Here is a 24677-nt window from a genome sequence, read left to right as displayed (position 1 = left end):
CTTCTAATCGGGGTTTGAAATCTAGAAGCTTCTGCTCATTGGTTGAGTCTTAATCGGGGGAGGGGACTATCAGGCAGTCCAGGGCTTTATAAAAGGAGTGAGTCAGCGACCAGGGAGCTTACGACCAGGGGCTGCTAACAGGGAGTTTGGAGAGGGATTGGGAAGGGGGTGAGATACACTCACCATTCTTTAAAATCTTTTCACTACACTCCTGCCCTTCAAGGAGGCATTGAATAACAACAGAGGAATCTCTCAGAAGAGCACAGGTATGGATAATGATAGATCTGCTGTTATTACCTGCACATCATGTGCCACGTTTGTTTTCCTCCCAGACAATAGAAGGGATTTCATCTGCACTAACTGAAAACTGGTCACCGTTTTGGAAGAAAAAATTAGAGGACTTGAGGCCCAAGTATCAACCCTACGTTCCATCAGAGAGGATGAAGACTTCCTTGATAGAAGGCAGCATTTAATACTGCAGGCACAGCAGGCTGAAGAGCCAGTCAGGGCAGTACAGGACAAGGAAGAAAACTGGCAGCATGTAACCTCTAGAAGAAGGCCAACTCAGGTATCCCCCATTCATGTAGAGGTAAGTAACCACTTTCAGGTTCTCTCCACAGGCACTGCGGTAGAAAATGCTTTGGCAGGGACCTCTCAGGGAAGAAATCAGAAGGAAACACCATCTACAGGAAGGCATGGGATGGGTAGTCCTAAGGATGGGGGTTCCACAATCACCGCCCCCCCCCCAAAAGAAGACGATGGGTGGTGGTGGTCGGGGACTCCCTCCTAAGAGGAACTGAATCATCCATCTGCCGTCCAGACCCGCAATCTCGAGAAGTGAGCTGCTTACCAGGAGCTCACATTCAGGACGTGACCAAGAGAGTCTTCCAAAAGTGATTAAACCTTCAGATCGCTATCCCTTCCTGCTTCTCCATCTAGGAACTAACAATACGGCCAAGAATAACCTTAAGTGGGTCACAGCAGATTATGTAGTGCTAGGAAGAAGGATCAAGGAATTTGAAGCGCAAGTGGTGTTCTCATCCATCCTTCTGGTTGAAGGAAAAGGTCCAGGTAGGGATCGTCGAATTGAGGAAGTAAATGCGTGGTTACTCAGGTGGTGTCAGAGAGAGGGCTTTGGTTTCTTCGACCATGGGACTCTGTTCCAGGCACAAGGATTGTTAGGAAGAGATGGGATCCACCTAACCAAGAGAGAAAAGAGCATCTTCGTGGGCAGGCTTGCAAACCTACTGAGGAAGGCTTTAAGTTAGGTTCATTGGGGGATGGTGATCAAAGCCCTGAGGTAAGTGAGGAAGTTGGATATCGGGAATAAACACAAGGAAAAACAAGCAACAAAGGAGGACCCCTGACTTAAATGGAGAAGGTAGGGCAATCAACTGGCTATATAAGGTGTTTGTGCACAAATGCAACAAGCCTGGGAAACAAACAGGAAGAATTAGAAGTGCTGGCCCAGTCAAAGAACTACGATTTGATTGTAATAACGGAGACTTGGTGGGATGACTTGCATGACTGGAGTACTGTCATGGAAGGATATAAACTGTTCAGGAAGAACAGGCAGTGGAGAAAAGGAGGAGGAATTGCACTGTATGTAAGAGAGCAGTATGATTGCTCAGAGCTCCAGTATTTAGAAGGAGAAAAGACTGTTGAGAATCTATGGGTTAAGTTTAGAGGTGGAAGCAACAGGGGTGATGTTGTGGTTGGTGTCTGCTAAAGACTGCCAGATCAGGTGGATGAGGTAGACGAGGCTTTCTTCGGACAACTGAGAGAAGCTTCCAGATTGCAGGCCCTGGTTCTCATGGGGGACTTTAATCACCCTGACATCTGTTGGCAGACCAATATGGCAGTACATGGACAATCCAGGACGTTTTTGGAGAATGTTCGGGATAACTTCTTGGTACAAGTGCTGAAGGAACCGACCAGGGGCCACGCGCACCTTGACTTGCTGCTCACAAATGGGGAGGAACTAGTAGAACAAGTAGAAGTGGGTGACAACCTGGGAAGCAGTGATCCTGAGATTGTAGATTTCAGGATCCTGACCAAAGGAAGAAAGGAGAATAGCAAAATACACACTCTGGACTTCAGAAAAGCAGACTTTGACTTCCTCAGAGAACTAATGGGCAGGACTCCCTGGGATGGTTACATGAAGGGGAAAGAAGTACAGGAGAGTTGGCAGTATTTTAAAGAAGCCTTATTAAAGGCACAGGAAGAAACCATCCCGATGCGCAGCAAGAAAAGCAAATATGGTAGATGACCAGATTGGCTTACACAAAAAGGAAGCTTACAAAAAGTAGAAACTTGGGAGGATGAGTAGGGAGGAGTATAAATATATTCCTCGAGAATGCAGGGGAGTTATCAGGAAAGCGAAAGCGCAATTGGAATTGCAGCTAGCAAGGGATGTGGAGGGTAACAAGAAAGGTTTCTACAGACATGTTAGCAATAAGAGGGTGATCAGAGAGAGTGTGGGGCCCTTACTGTATGAGGGAGGTAACCTAGTGAAAGATGATGTGGAAAAAGCTGAAGTACTCAATACTTTCTTTGCCTCTGTCTTCATGGACAAGGTCAGTTCCCAGACAAATGCACTAGGCAATGCAGTATTGGAAGGAGGTGAACAGCCCTTGGTGGGAAAAGAACAAGTTAGGAACTATTTAGAAAAGCTAAACATACACAAATGCATCTGAGGTTACTGAGAGAGTTGGCAAATGTCATTGTGGAGACTTTGGCCATTATCTTTGAAAACTCGTGGTGATTGGGAGAGATCCCAGATGATTGGAAAAAGGCAAATGTAGTGTCTATCTTTAAAAAAGGGAAGAAGGACAATCCAGGGAACTACAGACCTGTCAGCCTTACCTCAGTCCCCAGAAAAAATGATGGAGGGGATCCCCAAGGAATCCATTTTGAAACACTTGGAAGAAGTGAAAACAATCAGGAATAGTCAACATGGATTCACAAAGGGCAAGTCATGCATGACCAATCTGATTAGCTTCTATGATGAGGTAACTGGCTCTGTGAATATGGGAAAGTCAGTAGATGTGATATACCTTGACTTTAGCAAAGCTTTTGATACGGTCTCCCACAATATTCTTGCCAGAAAGTTACGGGAATATGGATTGGATAAATGGACTGTAAGATGGATAGAAAGCTGGCTAGACTGTTGGGCCCAACGGGTAGTGATCACCAGCTCGATGTCAGGTTGGCGGTCAGTTTCTAGTAGAGTGCCCCAAGGATCTGTTCTAGGACCAGTTTTGTTCAACATCTTTATTAATGACCTCGATGAGGGGATGGATTGCACCCTCAGCAAGTTCACAGAGGACACTAAGCAAGGGAGAAGAGGTAGATATGCTGGAAGGCAGAAACAGTGTCCAGAGTGACCTGGACAGATTAGAGGACTGGACCAAAAGAAATCTGATGAGGTTCAACAAGGACAAGTGTAGAGTCCTGCACTTGGGATGGAAGAATCCCAAGCATTGTTACAGGCTGGGGACCGAATGGCTAAGTAGGAGTTCTGCAGAAAATGACCTGAGGATTATAGTGGATGAGAAGCTGGATATGAGTCAACAGTGTGCCCTTGTAGCCAAGAAGTATAATGGCATATTAGGGTGCATTAGGAGGAGCATTGCCAGCAGATTCAGAGAAGTGATTATTCCCCTTTATTCGGCTCTGCTGAGGCCACATCTGGAGTATTGTGTCCAGTTCTGGGGCCCCCACTATAGAAAGGATGGGGAGAGCGGTCCAGCAGAGGGCAACCAAAATTATTAGGAAGCTGGAGCGCATGACCTATGAGGAGAGACTGAGGGATTTGGGTTTGTTTAGTCTGCAGAAGAGAAAAGTGAGGGGGGATTTGATAGCAGCCTTTAACTTCCTGAAGGGAGGTTCCAAAGAGGATGGAGAAAGGCCATTCACAGTAGTGATGGATGGCAGAACGAGGCGCAATGGTGGCAGAACGAGGCGCAATGGTCTCAAGTTGTGGTGGGAGAGGTCCAGGTTGGATATTAGGAAAAACTATTTCACTAGGAGGGTGGAGAAGCACTGGAATGGGTTACCTAGGGAAGTGGTGGAATCTCCATCCCTGGAGGTTTTTAAGACTCAGCTTGACAAAGCCCTGGCTGGGTTGATTTAGTTGGGATTGGTTCTGCCTTGGGCAGGGGGCTGGACTTGATGACCTCCTGAGGTCTCGTCTAGCTCTGATTCATTTTGCCTCTACATTAGCAATGGGCAACCAAGAGTAGTAAGTGGACTGCATGAGTAGCCCTCCATCTTAGTTGGATGCAAGACTGTCATATCAAGACAGTCTTCTGGGATAGGGTAGTTTTGCTAACTGTGCTTGTGTACCTGTGCAGGGTCTTAGAATCATAGAACAATAGAACAGGAAGGGACCTTCAGAGGTCAAAGTCCAGTCCCCTGCCCTTACGGCAAGACCAAGCACCATCTAGACTGGTAGTCTCCAATCTTTTTGAAGAGGATGGAATTTCTGGTCAGGTCTGCCACATACTTTCCATTTGCAATGGGCCAGCTGATAGAGTGTGGAGCCAGGACCTCTTAGGAGGGTCTGAAATCTTACTCTACTTACCAACAAGAGGTTAAAAAAAAAAACTTCATCTGAATCAATGAGGTTGTTTACATAATGAGGTTTCACTGCAAGGAGAGGGACTGAGCTGGTTCTTGATTGTATCCCACTGTTGGAAAGGTTTGATTATACAAATACTGTCAATTCAAGTACTAGAGTCTATCTTGGGTACTGATCACAAGGGCCCGAGACTCTTTTTGAAGCCACCATGGGGAGAATATCAGGAGTTCCATATCACACACATTTTCTCTTCTCTGACATCATTTCCTGCAAGTGGATGGCATGCTCCTTAGGGCAGTTGAACAAGCAAGGAAAATCACTAGTAAGAGCATTGAACAGTCAGGAGATGCTCCCCAAAGATCCATCCTACTTTTTAGGGGGAAGAAAGTCTGAGATCAGAAGCAGAAGGCCTTTCAATCTCACCCCTGTGCAAGGCTGTTATCATTTGGAAGCACTGCAAAAGCACCATCACTAGGGGCTAGGGAGACCTCAGACTTCTTCCCCTGAGTACTGTTAGCAAACTGGAGGAAGGAAACAAGCATTTTTACTGAAAAAGGAGCCTCAGAATGCACACAGAAAGCAACCTCTGGCTTTCCAGTGAAAGAGAACATGAGGATTTCCATCAAGTACATGATGCTTCAATGCATCAGCAGGGGGAGCGATCAATATATAGAAAAGAAAAATAGAGCAGAGAGATGTGGGTATCTCAGTATTTTAGAATAAGAATACTTACACACACACCCAAGATAGTATACTCCTAAAGAAAACAAATCTCATATGCAGCAAATATCTAATTTCAAATTTTTGGTTGCTTTGATGGTCCATTAGTTGTAAGTTAATTCTGAAACAGCTTGGCTTGCAAGGACAGAACAGTAATCACAAGCATTTGCTATCCATAAGATTATCTTTTAAAATTATTTCCAAAGAGGTATTCAATATAAAATGATCAACTCAGGTCAAGTGCATAAATTTGTAACCTTTATAATTTATATATGATTATGATTATCATACCACCTGTCCACTCTGGCTATGTCTACACTACAGGCTTCTTGTGCAAGAGAGCATCCACACTGCATGGATGCTTTCTCAAAAGAAAGCGTTGATAGCTATCCACAGAATGGCCACCAGGCACCTGTTCTTTTTTCTCTTTCCTGGTTTTGCGCAAAAACCCCGTTGCCCGTCCACACACATTTTTTCGCACAAGAACTCTTGAGCAAAAAGGAGTTATTCCTCATAGAAAGAGGAATAACTATTGTGCAAAACCCCCTCCGTTCTTCCGATTTTTTTGCACAAAACGCACTTGGAGTGTGGATACTCCATGAATTTTTGCACAAAAATGACCTTTTTTTGTAAACACTCTCTAGTGTAAACATAGCCTCAGTGAAAATGTGAAGCAAGCATAAACACTCTCAGCTAAACAAGATAATTCCCTAATTAAACATACAGTACTAAATTCAATCTTATGATAGCTTATCATACTCCTCTGCTTATCAAAAGTCCAAGCAATCCTTTTGAAATTATGTAAAGAATTATCTCAGTGAAATTGTCTAGTGACACATTTCAGTATCTAATTACATAAACATTTTGCTTGTTTTCATTAATTCTGTGCCTAACGAATATTTGATACTGTCTACTGTGGTTTGAATTTATACTTACATTATTTTTAACAATAGCCTTAATATTTTCTATTTTTTTGTGCTTACTGGATTCATTGATGGTTTATATATTCACTGATTAAATGCTGGCCCCACTGAAGTCAATTCTAGTTTTAACACTGATATCATTGCAGTCAGGATTTTCATCTTTGAAATATTTCTTTATGAAAAATCGGTGACCGTAAATAAAAAGTTTTTTTTTCCCTCTTCACAAAGTTCAAGCAACAGAAGTTGATCTACTGTATCTCAGTTTCCTGCCTTCATTAGTTTTATTGTCAAACAGTGAATACCACCCACCCCTGTACTTTTAATACTGTGAGACAAATGTCATCACAATCATTATTATTCCAAATTTGAAAGCTTGGCAAATTGCCAAATGGTGAAAGTGATCAAATTACACATTGTTCATCATTACTGAAAAAAGCATAATGCTTGGCTTTTCTGTTCTGCGATAAGCTACAGCCTATAGCAGAAGTCTGTGAGAGCTAAGCTGATTAATAATCACTTCAGATATTTAAACATTTTGCTTTAACATTTCATATTTGCAATTGTATGTGAACACCAGAGTTTCCCTTACTCTGCCATCTTTCTGTATTCTTTTGAATTAATTAAGCATTAGGAATGGCCCAACTGCTTACTGCTCTTTTAAAAACAAAGCACCCCTTGATAAATTTTACAAATATTATATCCCTATACTGTACTGATACTCGAGGGCTTTTATCATGAGTACAACATATGTTCTCACTTATGCAGAAAGTGTCTATTACTGTTCAATCTAATTATTACCACACAGTACCCACTTCTCAAAAGATAGTTCACTGACAGTAAATTTTAAATGTTTGGATTGTAAATAAACTAAAATCAAGATCAAAGAGTTACTTTGTTAATCTCACTCCAGTCTATAACAATTGAAGGATCCTGTATACTCATGCAATGGGGCACTCCCCTTTTGAATGACTTGGTGCGGTACTATAGTCCTTTCTTACCCCAGCAACTGACCTTGGGAGGGGGTCTTCAATAGCTTGCCTCTTCAACTAAGTCACAAAATCCAAATGAGCTGCTTCCAGGGCATCAAAGAATCCAGCAAACAAAACAGTCTCTTTGCCTTTAGGGTCTTCAGATGATTCTGGACTCTTTAAATGCAGCTCTTTGTTTCAGCTCCCAAGTGAATCCTGCCCTTTTTGGTCTTTTGGCTACAAAAGCACACTCTTGTTCACTCTTCTAGTCTCAAACAGGAATTGACATACTAAGTCCTGCAACTTCTTTTATCTGAGCATACTGGGTTTTGATTGGCTGCTTCTGGGAGGCCTCTCTAGGAGGCCTTCTGTCTTCACTGCTCTTTTCTTAGAGTGTAATGTAGCAGAATCACAGTGCCTCCTATAGACTATGTCTAAACTACAGGGTTTTTTCGAAAAAACTTCATCAGTGTCTAGACTGCCGCCGCGTTCTTTCGAAATTAAATCAAAAGAACGTGGCAGTCTTTTCAACAGTGGTAAACCTCGCTTTACGAGGAAGAATACATTTTTTCGAAAGAGCTCTTTCAAAAAAAGTGTTCTTGACTGCAAACAGGGCTTTTTCGAAAGAGAACATCCAGATTGCCTGGGTGCTCTCTTTCGAAAAAGTGGATTGCTTTTTCAAAAAAAAGTTGTGGCTGTCTAGACAATCTCTTTTGAAATAAGTGTGTAGTCTAGATGTACCCATAGAGAGCAAGCGGCAAATGCCAGGTGCACCCCATCACTGCACCACATTGCGTTTCAATCTGCTCTATAATTTCACTTACAATTTTTTGTTTTTACATATTGGTAGTTTTCCAAAACCTTCCTTTTCAGTGTTGAGACTTTTATACCTGGGATGTGACCAAAGGGATGGGCGTTCTGTTTTTGTTTTAAAGGTCAGCAAAATATTTTCCTTTTAAGTTATGGAAAGGTAGAGTAAACACACATTCCCTGATGTCACCTTTACACACCTTTTCCCTTCCCCCTAGCTTTGAAAAATATCTAGATTATATATTTAAAAAAAGGTAATAGCAAAAACAGTAAGAATTTTGTCATTGACTTGCATGTAAAAATTGTACCCTAGGATCAGTAAATTGATTGATTTTTGACATGTAGCACAAACATATTAATTTCTCATTGAGAACTAGAACCACTTCTTTTCTTGTGTATGGTAAAAGGGTTTTTAATGTTAGAAGCAATCAGAAAATAACTTCTGGATATCCTCATCAGGCAACTACTAAGACTTAGCAGCTACTCATGAATTGACCTGGTACAACAGCTAGCTATTTATCAAAAATACTTTCATGTCATGACCCATCATCACAGTATGTTATTTCCCCGCAGTTTTACAGTATTTCCTGTACTTATTCATGTAAAATTCCCATGAGGTAGGCCAGCATTATAATCCCCGTTATACAGATGAGAAACCCTGGCAGACAGAGGCTACTTGTCTTGCCAAAAGTCACTCAAGAAGCATGCAGTGGCACAAGAGTAACATTGGAAATCAGCTGTTCATGGCTGTTCCAGCTCTGAAAAGGAGAGAGGAGCAGGGATGGAGCACAAATCAGACAATTCATGGTGCTTCAAAAGTGCTGAGATGGATGGAGAGAAGTAGGAAGTGTGTGGATCCAGTGCCCGCGAGAGGCACATGGGGGAGAAGGACAGACAGAGGGTCAGCAGGCAGCTGTGGCCCCCTGAGCTGAAGGAAGGCCACTCATGTAGCCCACTCACTCTTCTTGGTTGCCCATCACTGCTGTAGTATACACACCTTACATACAGGCCCCAGAGCTCCCGGCCACAGGCCACCACTGTCACTCAGGATCAGACAGAGTTTCCTCCCCTCATTTCTTTTTTTTGCATGTGTCCCCCATGAGGTGAAGGGAAATAAAAAATGGGTTTGTGATCAATTTTGCTTTTTTGGTGTACAAAAATAGCCTGAAAACAGAAAGGAAATTTTTACTTGTTTGAGTTTTTCTCTTAGGCCAGGTCTACACTAGACCTGGAAGGTTGGCTTAAGGTACACAACTCCAGCTATGTAAAATATGTAAAATATGTAGCTGGAGTCGGCTTACCTTAAGCAGGGCTTAGCGCCATCACCACTGGGGGAGGCTTCCCTCACTCCATGGTACTATGAGGTTTACTGATGCCTACTGGAGCTGCCCTCAACATTCGATTTGCAGGTCTATACTAGACCTGCTCAATCAAACACCAGAATGTAGATCTTCGGTGTGGAAAGTGAAGACGTGCCCTTAGAAAATACCAGAAAATTCAGATTCCCTTTTTTTGTGGAGCATTTATGTAACTCAAACACATTCATGTCTTGACATGCAGAAAGGTTTGTTTTTCAATCATACTGGTTAAACATAATTGAAAAGCTGCAGTAAGATACAGGCTAATAGAGTGTAAATCCATTTAACTGAGGAAGTGAAGTGTTTAATTCATAACCAAAAAAGCTGAGCTGTACTCCAAACTGTTTTAAATAGATAATAAAAACATACAAGCACCAAGATTATAACAATCTGAATAGTTTTGTTTCCTTGACATCACAAGTTTCATAACTATAATTATTCTCAAGCCATCCACAGTCTTCAAGAATAGGCAATGCCTGAATTTTTAATTGTAAAAGCATCAACAAGCTTCTCTGCCTTCAAGCCTACTAAAGATACTAAACTTACAAGCCCTTCCTTTAGGGGAAGGGAATAGGTCTCATTCTGTATGTGTAAAGTACTATGTCAATTTACATGGATGCACAATTGATTTTAATTACCATTGCTAATTACTATACGGTCAACACAGCAGGGCTACGTCTACACTGGCCCCTTTTCCGAAAGGGGCATGCTAATTTTAAACTTCGTAATAGGGAAATCCGCGGGGGATTTAAATATCCCCCACGGGATTTAAATAAAGATGTCCGCCGCTTTTTTCCAGCTTGTAGAAAAGCCGGAAAAGAGCGTCTAGACTGGCCCGATCCGGCCTGATCCTCCGGAATAAAGTAGGAATACGTAGGAATAAGAGATCCTCCGGAAAAGGGCTTTATTCCGGAGGATCGGGCCAGTCTAGACGCTCTTTTCCGGCTTTTCTACAAGCCGGAAAAAAGCGGTGGACATCTTTATTTAAATCCCGCGGGGGATATTTAAATCCCCCGTGGATTTCCCTATTACGAAGTTTAAAATTAGCATGCCCCTTTTGGAAAAGGGGCCAGTGTAGACGTAGCCCAGGAGTATACCTCAGTTTCCTCTGGTCAGTTTAACTGGAGAGCACAATGCTAACTCAGTATATAGGGCTTCATCTAACAGTCTGCATCACTATTCAGAAAGCTTATATAGCTAAAATCTTACCCACTAAAATAAAAGAGATTTAGGTTTGCAAATGTTACCCTATTGAAATTCCCCTTCAATAGGGGAATTTCCACTGACTGAGGGAGCACACACAACTACTTAACAGAAATGCATAAACTCATTTTGCCCAAGTCTCAACCACTCACACACTATAAGTTTAAAAGTTTCAATTAAACCGTGGCAATGTCTACATTACAAACCTGAGTCAATGCAAGTTGTGTTCACATACAGCTACTGTAGTCTATGTATCACTTGGCTGCAGGCGTCAGCATTATGCATATTCACCAGGTCTGCTTGTGTCAATTCACAATGCAATACATCAGGGATAATTATCCCAGTGGACCACAAGCAGCCATTTGGTACAACACTTTTTGGGATTTTTGGCACAGTGTTATGGGACAGAAATGGGTCACCCAGCGATCTCAGAGCCTGCATGCAACTTTCTCCCTTTCATAATGCCATCCTTATCCCATAATTTCCATGGCTTTGTTTTTAAATTCCCCTCTACGTTGTCACCATCTGTGACAGATGTATGGAGCTTGCAGAATTCTGCACTGTTCTCATGAACATAGCAAAAATAGGTGCAGATTTTAGCCCAAAGCTACAGCCCCATGGGAAATACTGGAACAATGAGGGACAATTTCTTCAAGGAGAATTTATTGAGGACATAGTGAAAAAAAACAATTCAAGATGGTTGTTAGCATTCACAGAACAAATGCAGATGATGGAACACTGGTCTAGGTCCAAAAATTGAGCACTGACTAGGTGGGATTGCATTGTGATTCAGATTTGGGATGCCAAGGTGTGCCTGAAGAACTTTCAGATGCAAAACACCACATTTCCACACAATTGCCAAGCTTGTCTGTCCTCCCCCACAGGTACATCAGAATGGGAATTGCATGGACAGTAAATAAGACTGGGTGATGATCACACTCCAGAATCCTGCCACAGTGGATTGCTAACAATCAGCGGAAAATCATTTTGGAGTTGGAAAATTCTTGATATGTAGGACTGTGACCCTGAGCCATGTGTAGGACAGTGGTCTCCAACCTTTTCACGCATGAGATCACTTTTTGAATTTAAGTGCAATCCAAGATCTTCCCCCTTTAGTTGTCTCTTTTCCAACTGAAAAGTCCTGGACTTCTTAATCTCTCCGCATATGGCAGCCATTACATACCCCTAACCATTTTTGTTGTCCCTTTCTGAACTTTTTCCAATGCCAGGATATCTTTTTTGAGATAAGGTGACAACATCTGCATGCAGTATTAAAGATATGGACATTCCATGAATTTATTATATAGGGTAAATAAGATATTCTTGGTCTTATTCTCTATCCCCTTCTTAATAATTCTGAACATTCGTTTTGCTTTGTGGAACGTTACTGTACAATGAGTGGATGTTTTCAGAAAACTATCTACAATGGCTCCAAGTTCTCTCCCTCAGGTGGTAAGAACTAATTTAGTCCCCATCATTTTATACATATAATTGGGTTTATGTTTTCTAATATGCATTACTTTGCATTTATCAACATTAAATTTCATCTATTTTGTTGCCTAGTCACCTAGTTTGTGAGATCCTTTTGAAGCTCTTCACAGTCTGCTTTGGTCTTAACTATCTTGAGCATTTTTTTAATCATTTGCAAATTTTGCCACCTTACTGTTACCCCTTTCTCCAGATCATTTATGAATATGCCAAATTGGATTGGTCCCGGAATGAACCCTGGAACATACCTCTAGTTACTGCTCTGCATTCTGAAAATTGACAATTAATTCCTACCCTTTGTTTCCTGTCTTTTAACCAGTTATCAATCCATAAAGGGCCTTCCCTCTTATCCCATGATAACTTACTTTGCTTAAGAGCCTTTGGTGAGGAACCTTGTCAAGGGCTTTCTGGAAATAAGTACACTGTATCCACTGGGTTCTTTGTCCACATGCTTAGTGACAGCCTCAAATAATTCCACTGGATTGGTGAGGCATGATTTCCTTTTACAAAACCCATGTTGACTCTTCCCTATCAAATTATGTTCATCTATGTGTCTGACAATTCTGTTCTTTACTATAGTTCCAAATTATTTGCCCAGTACAGAAGTTAGACTTACTGGTCTTAAAATACCAGGAGTATCTCCAGAGCCCATTTTAAAAACTGGTGTCACATTAGCTATCCTCCAGTCATTTGCAATCTGCAGTCTGTTCATAAATTGCCATGGTTTGACAGATGGTCCACAGCTATGCCTGCACAACCTCTTCTCCCCACAGACCCAGGAGACCTAATACCACCTGTCTACTCCATGCAGGAACGCACCTAGTGTGTGGAGCCAGAGTGGTCAGTTGGACAGTTACTCATAAGAAAGGTGAGTACCTAAGAGTGCTCACCAAGCATGGCATTTCAAAAACAGGCCAGAGTTTGGAGGTAGAGGCAGGAAGAAAGGTCTGGTTTCCAGTCTCTGTGACCCCTGGCCAGTGGAGTTTACAATTTTGACCAGAGCAGTCACAGTCACATGAAATGGGGCATTGTGGGTTAGCCGCTGGAGAACAGTTAGGCTAGGTCTACACTGGCGGGTTCTTGCGCCAGAAATATGCAAATGAGGCTAAGCGTGGAATATTGCTGAGCCTCATTTGCATATCTAATGAGCCACCATTTTTGCAGAAGAGGATCTTGCGCCAGAAGGAGCGTCTACACTGCCCCTTCTTGCACAAGAAAACCCCATTTGAACAATGCCATTATTCCTGAAAATAATCAGCATAGCGGCATTGCGCAAGAGGGTTTTTCTTGCGCAGGAAGGGGCAGTGTAGATGCTCCTTCTGGCACAAGAGCCTCTTCCACAAAAATGGTGGCTCATTAGATATGCAAATGCGGCTCAGCAATAGTCCACACTTAGCCTCATTTGCATATTTCTGGCACAAGAACCCACCAGTGTAGACATAGCCTTAGGGTTGACAGAGGTAATGGAGCATCTTACAGGTTGACCGTGGATCCCTACCGTACAGGGAGGTGGTTTTTACTGCACCACTCATGGCAGTAAAGAGGGCACATATGCTGATTGGACACAAAACTGAACATAAACATATGTACACATCGGTTGATTCAAGGTGACTTATGTCAGCTTATCTAGGCCTGATCTACTATAAAAAGTACTCAATTTCTGTGGCACTTTAGAGCAGTGGAAACAACCTGTTGCCCGAGGGTCACAAGTGGTCTATTTGGGTTCTATAGCTCACAAGACATTTTGTTTACTGTTGCCCATGCACAGAGTTGCCAAATTCTGCTGGTTCTCAGTCATGCAGTTCTTTTCCTACTGGTATTATTAAAGTGACATGCACTCAAAGCATGGGCATGTGAAGTGAGGTGCATGCTGATTGCATACAACATTGATGATGAGAGCCATGCAGCCAATCAAAGTGCTGCTACGGTTCAATCTGTACACCCCACAAAATTCTAGATATGCAAGCACAGTTAGCAAAACTATCCTATCCCAGGAGACCGTCTCAGTTATGACAATCTTACAGTGCACTACGATGAAGGAGGGCCACTCATGCTGCCTACTCACCAGCTTTGGTTGCCCCTCACTGCTTTAGAGAGACTGTTGAAAGAAGCAACAGGGGGAAAGAGAGAAATTCTACTGAAATATAAAAACACCTCCCCCCACACAAACACACCACACCTCCAACAAAAATACAATACACCTAATTTGTGCCAGCCTACCTTTGGGAGTTCTCTTATCTTCAATAAATTATCAGGCTTCTCTTTACTATGGCAGTTGAGGGCACCATAGATGCTCAGACTCACAGCCTGTCCACATATAACTGAAAGAGGCTGGCAGCAAAGCACTCTCAGCAAGGGGTTGTTGATTTTGGTTCTTGGCGCACCAGACAGATTTGATGATTAAGACTCACCTCAAGCCTTACCTATTTTCCCAGGCATTTCTTGCTGACAAAGGGAGAGGATGTCTGTGGTGGCGGAAGAGCTGGGAGACGTTGAAGTTGGAAATGCTGTTTAACTGGCAGAAGTAAGTGGGGGAAGACTTATATATGCGTAAAGATTTCTGAATAGAACCCCTTGGAAGAAGTGTCTTATAAATTCAATTCGAAATTTATTTTATAGCATATTAATTTTATTTGTAATCTTTCTTTAAATACACACATGTATTCAACCTGGGGAAAAGATCCAAAAACTAACTAGTTTTACAACCTTATAAAAAAATCAGTTGAGATCGGTGGATCTTTGAATGCACCAAAATTCCCCCATCCTTACTAAATCAGGAATGACACACAAATCAGTCTGCCCAATCCATGCATTAGGATTCTTTTACAAATTGTTGCAGTTAGTTTAATGTTCAACCCCTATCAGATAAATATTCAGTTACAAAACTAAACAGAAAGCCACAGCAAACTTCAGAAATGATGTATGAGCCAGTCCTGGCAAGCTAACCTGCTCATTAGCAAAATGAAATGAAACTGGAATCCATAAAACCAGGGTAGCCAATGGGATTGTTGGGCCTGGGCAATATAGATGAGGGGGCCCAGCTTCTCATCCCCAAAAAGGGCAGGGCCTTGGGTGGAAGGGGTGGGGTGGGTGTTCCAGCCCCCTGCACTACCCAGAGGGTGTGGCAGTCCTCCCCACCCTGCCCCTCACAACTAGCTGAAGCACACTGCATGGAGGCCTCCAGAGCGTGCCGCATGGAGGCCTCTAAAGGGCCTGGGACTCCTGCCACCACCGCTGTCACAGTTGCCTTCTTCCCCCCTCCACCCATCAACGGACCTGCATGAAACTCTGTTATTTACTAAACATGGAGGACTAAGTTCTAACTGTAGGCCCACTGAACTCCCATTGGCTTTATGTACGCATGAGAGTAAAAAAATAGTGTATGTATCTGAGGGCTGAAAATGCCCTTTGGTATTCCTCCTCACCAAGGGTATTCTCACCAGCCAGGCCCCCTTTCAATTCTCTGTTGATAACAACTGTATGTTACTATTGATATAAGCTTACCATATCAAGACTTCAGCCTCAAAACACATACTCGATTATTTATGATCTCTTGGGTTTTAATATAGCGAGCACAGACCATAACACCAGTCCATCACAATTCCTGTAACTTACTGAAAAATTTACAGGGATTCAATAGCATTCACTCAGAAGATTACATGAGCGCAGTAAAAATTAGTTTGTGCTTCTAGATATCCAATGTTAGCAACTCCTCCAATATATTAATTTGTCTAATTTCAAATGGCTGCTATTATAGCTGAAAATTCATCTTCAACTATGTCACTAAAGAGCAGTTTCATAGGCAAACTGAAGTTATACAATCAGCAACCTAGTATTTATTGTTCTCACATGCATAAGGGTCTGATAACATAAGACCCTGGAAATGTCACTAAACAAGAGCACATGACTATCCCTCTTTACTTCCTTAGTTTCCATTTCTCTCTTCCACCACATACAATCCACATGTCTCTTCTAAGGCTGTAGCTGGCATAAACTACCCTCCATTCTCTCTTGGCTCTGGGGAAGGGGGGGCAAAGACTCCCCACACTTCCTCACCCCCTGGCCAATCAGGGTCTGTGGGAGGGCACACAAGAAGTCTCCTAGCCCTGCCACTTCTGCCTGAGGCTCTGCCCCTTCTGGGGCAGCCCGGGGCTACTTCAGAAATTTGTGAAAGTGGCCCCCTTTTAAAAAATACTGCCCACCTCTGTGCAAGATAGACCTACTTGGCCAAACATAACCCACCAGAACAGAAGATAAGGACATACTATGAGGAGTCACACACTAGAAAGAAATGAGGTAAAATGGTTTTATTAAAAAAATCCTCAAATATATATTTTATTAATTTCACCACTATATAATCAATTCATTAAAAACCTATTCAAATATATTCAGATGAGTATTAGTGAAAATCAAATGTAATCAATTTTTTTTCTTTATTTTCCACGAGCTCTACTAACTATAGTTTCTTTGTTTGCATGTTCTATCAACTTTCACTCCCTGACATAATGTTACTTTCCTATAACAGACTGTGGTATGCAACTTTATGACTTCTCTTTAGTGTCTCTGTCATCCTCTCCCTCCACACTTTAAAATATGTTTAATAGAAAGCTGATTGATGCTGTCACCATTAAATACAGAACACAGCTATTTTATCTTATATTGGAGAGGGCATGGCTTTGAGGGTATGATGGCACAAGCAGTTTTCAATAGTCAATAATTAGCTATCAAATATTTTTTCAAGCCCTAACTCCAATGCCAACAAATAGCACTACTGCAATTCACCCAGTTAAACTATTCTATGAAGGCCACTTGGAATCCTCAGCTAATGTAAAATTATTTGATCCTTCAATATCAAGCTGACAGACACATTATAGATACCTACAAGAGACAACCAGAATGTCGCACCTCTCCTATTGAATGATGTTCTTGGAGACAGTACATTGCAACCTCACTGCATGGAATGCACTGAAAAAACAGTTTCCAGGATTTGAATTGTATTTTATGAAGTCCATCCAGATTTAGGTCCTGACTACATTTGAAATCATATTTAGCAGGAGTCATTTCAATAGCTGACAATAAAGGTGACCCCAGTTGATAAGAGTCCACACTTCTGAGGGCTGGGCACAGGAGATAGAATGTTTTTGGTCACAGGCCTTTGGTTCCATGATTTGTCAAGAATCCAAATTTGCTGACCTTTAGTACATGATGCAAGGCCTATTTGCTCCTGTGGTTTTGGGATCAGAGTGTGATAGAATACTATTCTGAGTTCATCCTGTTTATTTTTAATGTGTTGTGTTTTTAAATTATTGTACCAGAGCCCTGAGAATTGATTTATGGGCGCATGTGTTTATCATTCACTAAATAAGGACATTCCCACTTATATATCTGTACATGTTAAACTTTAACTCACTGCATTGTTTTATAATATTTAGTCAATAAAACATTGAAACCAAGCACCTTGACATCTGTGCATACGCTCTTCTAATTTATGAACACCTATGAAACAATATGAAAGCCACTGCTCAGTGAGAAACATAACACTTTAGACCAAGACGACGCACTGAAAAGTGTCTGATCAAAGCAAAGTTACTGACTGGTGTGATCTCTGTATAAAGCTCATGTGTTTGTCAGTGTATACTGAGCACATATATCCAATCAATGTAAGACAGAAACCCTCACATGTATTCACATGGCACAGTTTTCAAAAGCATGTGCATATTGATTGCTAACACAGAAAATAGTATATTCAGGAAATCCGCACTGTATGCAGTTAATAGATATAATATTCTGACATTTAATTTTACAGAATTTCATTTTAGAACTTCCCCAATAGTTTTTTTTCTCCCATATGATACAAGATTAAATTTGCCTCATTTCATATACTTTAAAGAGTCACTTTCTATGCCACCTACAAGAGACTTTCATAATTCTAATTTCAGTGGGATAGAGTGATTCATGGGATTAGTAATCTAACACAGGGCCCTTCATCTCTAGATTACCTGTTCAAGTGTCATGTACATCTGCAGCGATTGAGACTAAGTCTACACTAGATCTGGAAGGCTGGGTTAAGGTACGCAACTCAGCTATATAAAATACGTAGCTAGAGTTGGCTTCCCTTGAGTTTGGCGCCATCCTTACAGAGGACAACTGCAAGGAGTACTAGCACCAACCAGAGCTACCCTCAGCGTTCAATTTAGCAGGTCTTAACTAGACCTGCTAAATCAAATGCCAGAGATAGATCTCGGGTGTGGCAAGTGAAGAAGTGGCCTGAGTAGTTACAAAGTGTCACCTACTTGGAAGCCTGAATAATACGGAATGATGGTCTCAGTCCAGATTACAGTGATGTATGAGAAAGGAATTTCACTAACAAATTACAGAGAGGGTCTGCACAACTGGAATTTACCTACCCTGGGCCTAAACAAAGACATTAACTTGTTGGTGTATTACAAAACCAGTTTTTCTTGCCTTTAACGTCTGCATTTCCACATAAAAAACTATGTATGGGACTCTTAATTAGCCTAACACTCTTAGAACAATCTGAGTAAGGATTCTAACACTTGAATAATGTAGAGCTGGGGTGGGGAACCTACAACGCAGGGGCCAGATTAGGCCCCCGACTTGCCTGGATCTGGCTCCTGAGGCTTGGGACCTTGCCCCTCCCAAAATCTACTAGCCTGCCCCCCCACCCCCCCGTAGGTTCTGGTGTGCAAGGAGAACGTGGGAAGTGTCTTTCTGCTTCTCAGTTGGGCACCACATCAGTAATGTGGAGTTTGGGGTTTTTTTTGCACTTCTCACTTTTGTGCAGGGGGTCAGCAGTCACCGATCCAAAAAAGGTTCCCCACCTATGGTGTAAAGATATCTTGCATTGTTGCTGCCTTTATTGTGATTTTTTTCTGTGGCTATGCAAAGGACTGATGTCAACCTGGCACTTTTCACAAATAAGGTTTTCATACGTATTCTTTGTTAGAAAATCATTAAATAGAATGTTTAAAACTAAAAATTGAATATATTGTCTGGCTTCAATACAAATGCCCCACAACATCTCTACCTTTCTATGTCCTAGATCCTGCAAAGACTTACTTTATACATATGCTTCACTTTACTACCATTATTATTATTTACCATAATTTATTTGACTCATTAAAATCAATAGAGTTACTCGTGGCAGTCAAGTTAGGAAGGTGTATAAACCTTTGCAGGTTCAGGGCCTAGAGAAATTTCTAAAGTGCTCATACAAGTCTTAATCCAGAGCACGTTGACTTCAATGGAAAGAATCACAGAGACTTTGATGGACTCTGAATCAGCCTCCACGCCAGCAGTTCTCAAACTTTTTGAGCTGAGTTCCTCCACCCTCTGAGGTACAATATTTAGTTGTGCCGAGTCTAATATCTGCCTTTCTCCCCTTGGTTTGCAGGTGGGAGGGGAGGCAGAAGGGGGGGGCAAGGTGTATGCAACTGTCTCTGGGGACAGAGCCAGAATTGGGCATGGAGGAATTGAAAATAATGCACAGGCTAAGTACCCCACTAAGATAAATCAGGAGGTGGCATACCCTACCCAAGTACCCCTCTCCTTCCCTACACACAGCTGTCATTGCTGCTCGCCTTCCTGCATGTCCCACAAAAACCTCTGGTTTAGGCACTGAGTAAATCTTAATATTTAAATAATATGGTATCAATTTTTTTTTTAGAATCACCCATTTAATTCAATTTACCAGGGCTATCTGTAACCCTCATATGTGAACACTCCCTGACAATGTATCTCATCTGACACATAAGCACTTACATATTTACACCTGAAAAAAGAGGGATGATCAATATTAAGTTACAAATCCCTCATCATCATCTAAAGATAAATCTTAACACACACATTTAACAAGGTATTTGCTTTTTTAATATTGCAAACCAACCAAAATGTTAGAAGACTCCACCACATCCATTTTAATTGTAAGACTCCCACCATCACTTGGACTGCTTTTCCAAAATCCCCGATAACATGCTAAATTCCTACTTCAGAAAAAAAAAATGGCTGTACCCACTATTTCAAAAACCAACAATCCCTTGTGAAATTGTACTGTAAACAACGTCTAAAAATCGCTTGTTGTTGTTATTAACCACACTGAGCACTAGTAAAGTAAAGCTTTGAGCTACTTTAGTACTTCTTGAGTACAGGACCATATTTGAAAGAGGATCACAGCTATCAACCTCATAAACAGCAAAACAGCTCATCATTTTCTACATTCATGCCTTACCCCTCCCGTTTCAAACAGCCAAGAACCAACAATACAGCTCCTTGTACCTAACCTAGGGATTATTTTACAGGTTGAGATTCCCTAGTTTATATCTTTGACTGTAATATTCCTGCAGTTTTCAACAGCATTTTTAAACTAAAGGAGTCCCTCTAGCCCAGAGGAAGGGGCAGCACACACAATGCCTCACTCTGTGCCCAAGCTTGCAGAACAGTGTGGCATCCACAACAGATACACCCAAACCTGAGAAGGGAGCAGCATCCCCCAGTCCCCTGAGGGCGCCACCCTAGAGAACGAGGCAGCCTGGGGCACTGAGGGGGTGGTGCCCAGCCCTGAAGAACAGAATAGCACCCACAGTCCTCCCCTCAATGCCCCACTCCTCCTGCCTGAGAACGGGCGGCACCCCTGCCGATCCCTCCCCTGGCCTTTCGCCCATGCCCAGCCCAAGAGAAGAGGGTGGCGCTCATAGCAGGCTCCCCGGCTTCGCCCCCCAGAGGCGGTGGAGTCACAGCACCCAGTTCTCCCACCCCACGACCCGCTCCACACCCCACCCCGGGCAGGGGGCGGTTCCATCCCAGAGAAAGGGGCAGCCCGCCCCGCCTCTCGCTCCGGACCAGGGAGCGGCCGCCACCCCAGTCCGCCTGCAGGGCGGGGCCAGGCAGCGCACCCAGACCCCACGCCCGCCCCTCCCACCGGGCTCTCCAGCCCCAGCGCGGGACGCACCTTCAGGCTCCCCCTGCCGGGGCCCTTGGCGGGGATGGACAGCGGCGCAGGCGGGCTCCCCAAGCCGCCGTCCTCTTCATCTTCCTCCTCCACCTCCACCACCACGTCCTCGTCCTCCTCCTCCTCCTCCAGCGCCGCGGCGGAGCCCTCTCTGCGGGGCGGCCTCCAGCAGCCGCTCTCGGGCTTGGGGGCCCGGCCCCCGTCCGGCGGCTGCCCGCTCCGTCGCCGGCTGCCCAGGCTGGATCGCTTGGCCAAGCGGCGCGCCTGCATGGTGCGCAGCCCGGGACTCGCCTCAGCTCAGGGTGGCGGCCCCTGGCCGGCCACTCATAGACACCCGGGGCTCGGCAGGCGGCGGCGGCGCTCACAGGGGGGCAGAGCCGCGGGAAGGGGCAGTGGGGCGCTGCAGTGGGCGCGCGGCAGCCATGGGGCAGGCGAGTCCGGGTGGAATCGGCTCTAGAGGGGCGCGGGCTCCCCACCCCCCGCGGCTTTCCCCACCTGCTCCCGCTGCCCTCGGCGCGGGCCTCCCCGTCCCCTCTGCCCCAGCTGTCGGCAGCGGTGCGCTCCTGCTTTACTAGCCTCTCCTTGCAGGCAGCCCGCTAGTCCCCTGCCCCAAAACCCGGACTGGATTCCTCGCGCTCACCGCTCAGCCGGGCGCTTCGCAGGAGAGCAATGGCCGTGCTCCAGCGTCTCGCCACCGCGCCTCTCCCACAGAGGGGAGGAAAGGGTCTCTGCTGCTTGAGAAAAGGAGCCCCAGCGAGATCGTTAGCAGTAGTTCCCATTGCCGCCTGCCTAGCCCCAGGGTGACACTTGAGGGATGCTGTCATTTAAATAAGCTATTACAAACACTTAGGGCTAGCAAATATCCACCATTAATAGAAACCAAACAGTCATTATTCGGCGGTTACACCTCTCATCCATAGCTCATTGGGATGGCATCATTCGTCTGAGTGCCAAAGCTCCCTACATTTTATCAGAATTAACGTTATTTACAGCAGAAATAAAAAAAAAATCAGGAGTTAGCTAATAATCAGCAACGTGTATGTCTCATATGATCGAAAGGGTTAGAGAAGACACTCCAAGGTTTTTTTTCAAACCCACCAGAGTATAGAATATTGTCCTAGTTTAATAATAGACTATAGTCTCTACTGATAACACTTTTATTGATTAAACATTTTTTTACTCTATTTTAAAAGGGACTCCCTGAATCAGTGTTACCAACAGTTTTAGAAAACAGTCCTGGATTTTGAAAACTTGTTCCAAAGAGCCAATGTTACAGGACTGTGGCAGCAGTTAGCATCCTCACTTCTGCTGTTCCCCTCCCTTCACTTTTAAATTTATTACTAAGCTGTTCATATATATAACTTTGTTTTCTCTCTACCTCCTGATTCTTGGGAATGGGTAGGAGGGAGAGGAGAGTTGGCTTACACCTTTCTCTAAAGCATTCTATGCTTGTGACAGTAACTGTGAATAGACTGACCATTGCTAATTCCTCTATAGCTAGTTCAATATATTTTCCCAAGAGAAATGAAACAGGTACTGCAATCACTTGACTCATTTTGCTGTAACACCTCTCCTTTATTAAATATAATGCAATGTTGTTTTGTTGCTTTACCACATGCTTAAAACACAATAGTAAGACTATGTAATGCAGCTAGATACATTGACACAATGACAAACATTTGCTCAGTTGGGGATTGACAAGTTTGACAATAATCATCATTGCTTAAATGTGCAGGTCTCTCATGTTCTTCCATATCACCTTATTATCTGGCTTTTTACCTCTGTTGCAAAGAGACAAAAATAACTCCCCCCTCCTCTCTTAATTTCTAACTACATAATTTGGAAAGCAAAATGGACTGTGTAAATGAAATCCAAATAAAAGTTTAAGTTTTGCTTTAAATATGACCTCAAAGCCACAAAAGGTTAAAGACTGAGTGAATCCACATGTAGAGTGCATTCATGTATATGAGATAGGGCTGTCAATTAATCAGTTAAACAATTAACTCAAAACAAATTAGTTTGACAAAAATTAATCCCACACGATTAAACAATAATATAATACCAATTTAAATTATAAATAGTTTAGATGGTTTTCTACAGTGCTCATGGAATGGTGATCAAAGCACAAAGAGGAATATAAATGTTTAGCATAGTTGGCACGTACATACCTTGAAATGCTGGCTACAACAGTGCCATGCCAACGTCTGTTCTCACTTTTAGGTGACATTGTAAATAAGCAGGCAGCATTATCTCCCTGTGATGGGGTGTCTGCCTCACACTGGCCCTTTAAGAGTTAAATTCCAGCACTGGGAGAGGGCTGGAGCAGTGGAGGCAGCAGCTGAGGCTATATAAATGTAGTCCCCTTTCTAAAGGTTCTTCTGCTTATTTTCTGGAAAGATCCTGTGTGCTGAAATCCAGCCTCACAGACTACAATTCCTATGAGCCCTTAGGAAAAAACAGGAAGGAAGTGACTCTTGTGTGGGAGAGCTGGGTCTCTCCATGTGCATGAAAAGAGAGGTCTAGCAGCTGGGGACTCGGCCTTTGGAGTTTGGAAGAGAAGGGGAGCCAGGCTGCTGTGGAGGAGTTTGATCCAGTCCAAGGGCTGTTAGAGTGCAGCTGCAGACTGGGATTAGATGCCTATGGAACTGGGATATAGGCTGCTTCTGATAGGTACAGCATGAGGCTGTAAGTAACTGGGCCTTTTTGGGAAAGTGCTGCCTGGGACAGAGCTGCTGCCTAGCTTGGACGCACTGCCTGCAGAGAACCTCCACTACAGCTGTAGTTCTTCAAGTGCACCCACGCAAGCAAGAGTCTGGTACTCTGAGTCCAGGGGTGTGCACACTCTGGGGTGGGATCAATATTAGGAGTGTAACTGCTAGATATAAGTTCCAATTATTGTGCACTTTGTTAATGCTATTCATAGTTAATCTGTTAAACCCTGTTTAAGTTAAGATTGATTACATTAAAATAAACTATTAGATGTATATGATTTGTAGTGGTGTTCTGGAATTAGATCCAATTATAGCTGGAATGAGTATATTCCTGGAGGCTCTCAAGGCATACTAGTAGATGTGTATAAGGCCAGCCAGGTGGAGGCACCGCCCTTATACCTTCATTATGAGTAAGGGGGTGGATAGGGCTTTCCCCAACTAAACACCATCACCACTGGGGTGCTCAGGATCTCCTTTTGGGTTAAAACTATCAGGTGCCCAGGCACACCTGTGAGTGTGACCTGCTCCCGAGTAACCCCGGGGAGGAAAAAGGGGGTTACATAAATAAGGGCTCTGGGAGGGACAGGAGATAGACACACTCTTGCTCCAGCTGTGGTGCAGGAGGAACCTAGCTGCCAGGGAAGCTAGAGGCTTCCTGACTTAGCCCAGAGCTGGGGAAGCTCGGGCTAGGCAATCTCCCAGGCTGCAGAGCCTGAAGTAAGGTCTGTTGGCATAAGGGCTGCAGGTTTACACCCCCTTGCCTATGACGAGTGGTCAGGTCAGACTGCAGTTTGCCCCTGAGGCAGGGGCTAGCTGAAACGGGCAGTGGATCACTGAGGCAAGGTACACACAGGGGCTACGTCTACACTGGCACCCTTTTCCGGAAATGCTTAAAACGGAACAGTTTTACGTTAAGTATTTCCGGAAAAAGGATGTCTACATTGGC

At 43.4% G+C, this 24677-nt stretch overlaps 1 protein-coding gene across 2 annotated transcripts in view; it reads right to left on the bottom strand.

Moving 5' to 3' along the window:
• Positions 1–24677, bottom strand: part of ZNF704 (zinc finger protein 704) — a 205085-nt gene that overhangs the window by 145569 nt on the left and 34839 nt on the right. The window contains exon 1 of one of the 2 annotated variants that reach the window (XM_075920470.1): positions 21021–21616. The exons of the other annotated variant lie outside the window; for it this stretch is intronic. Within the exon in view, the coding sequence (XP_075776585.1) occupies positions 21021–21290 (270 nt within the window). The 5' untranslated portion in view covers positions 21291–21616. Of the gene's footprint in view, positions 1–21020; positions 21617–24677 lie in introns of those variants that run through there. 2 annotated transcript variants of the gene reach the window in all.

Source organism: Pelodiscus sinensis, chromosome 2, assembly GCF_049634645.1.
Source record: "Pelodiscus sinensis isolate JC-2024 chromosome 2, ASM4963464v1, whole genome shotgun sequence".
NCBI lineage: Eukaryota > Metazoa > Chordata > Testudines > Trionychidae > Pelodiscus > Pelodiscus sinensis.
This window is presented reverse-complemented; position numbering and strand designations above follow the sequence as displayed.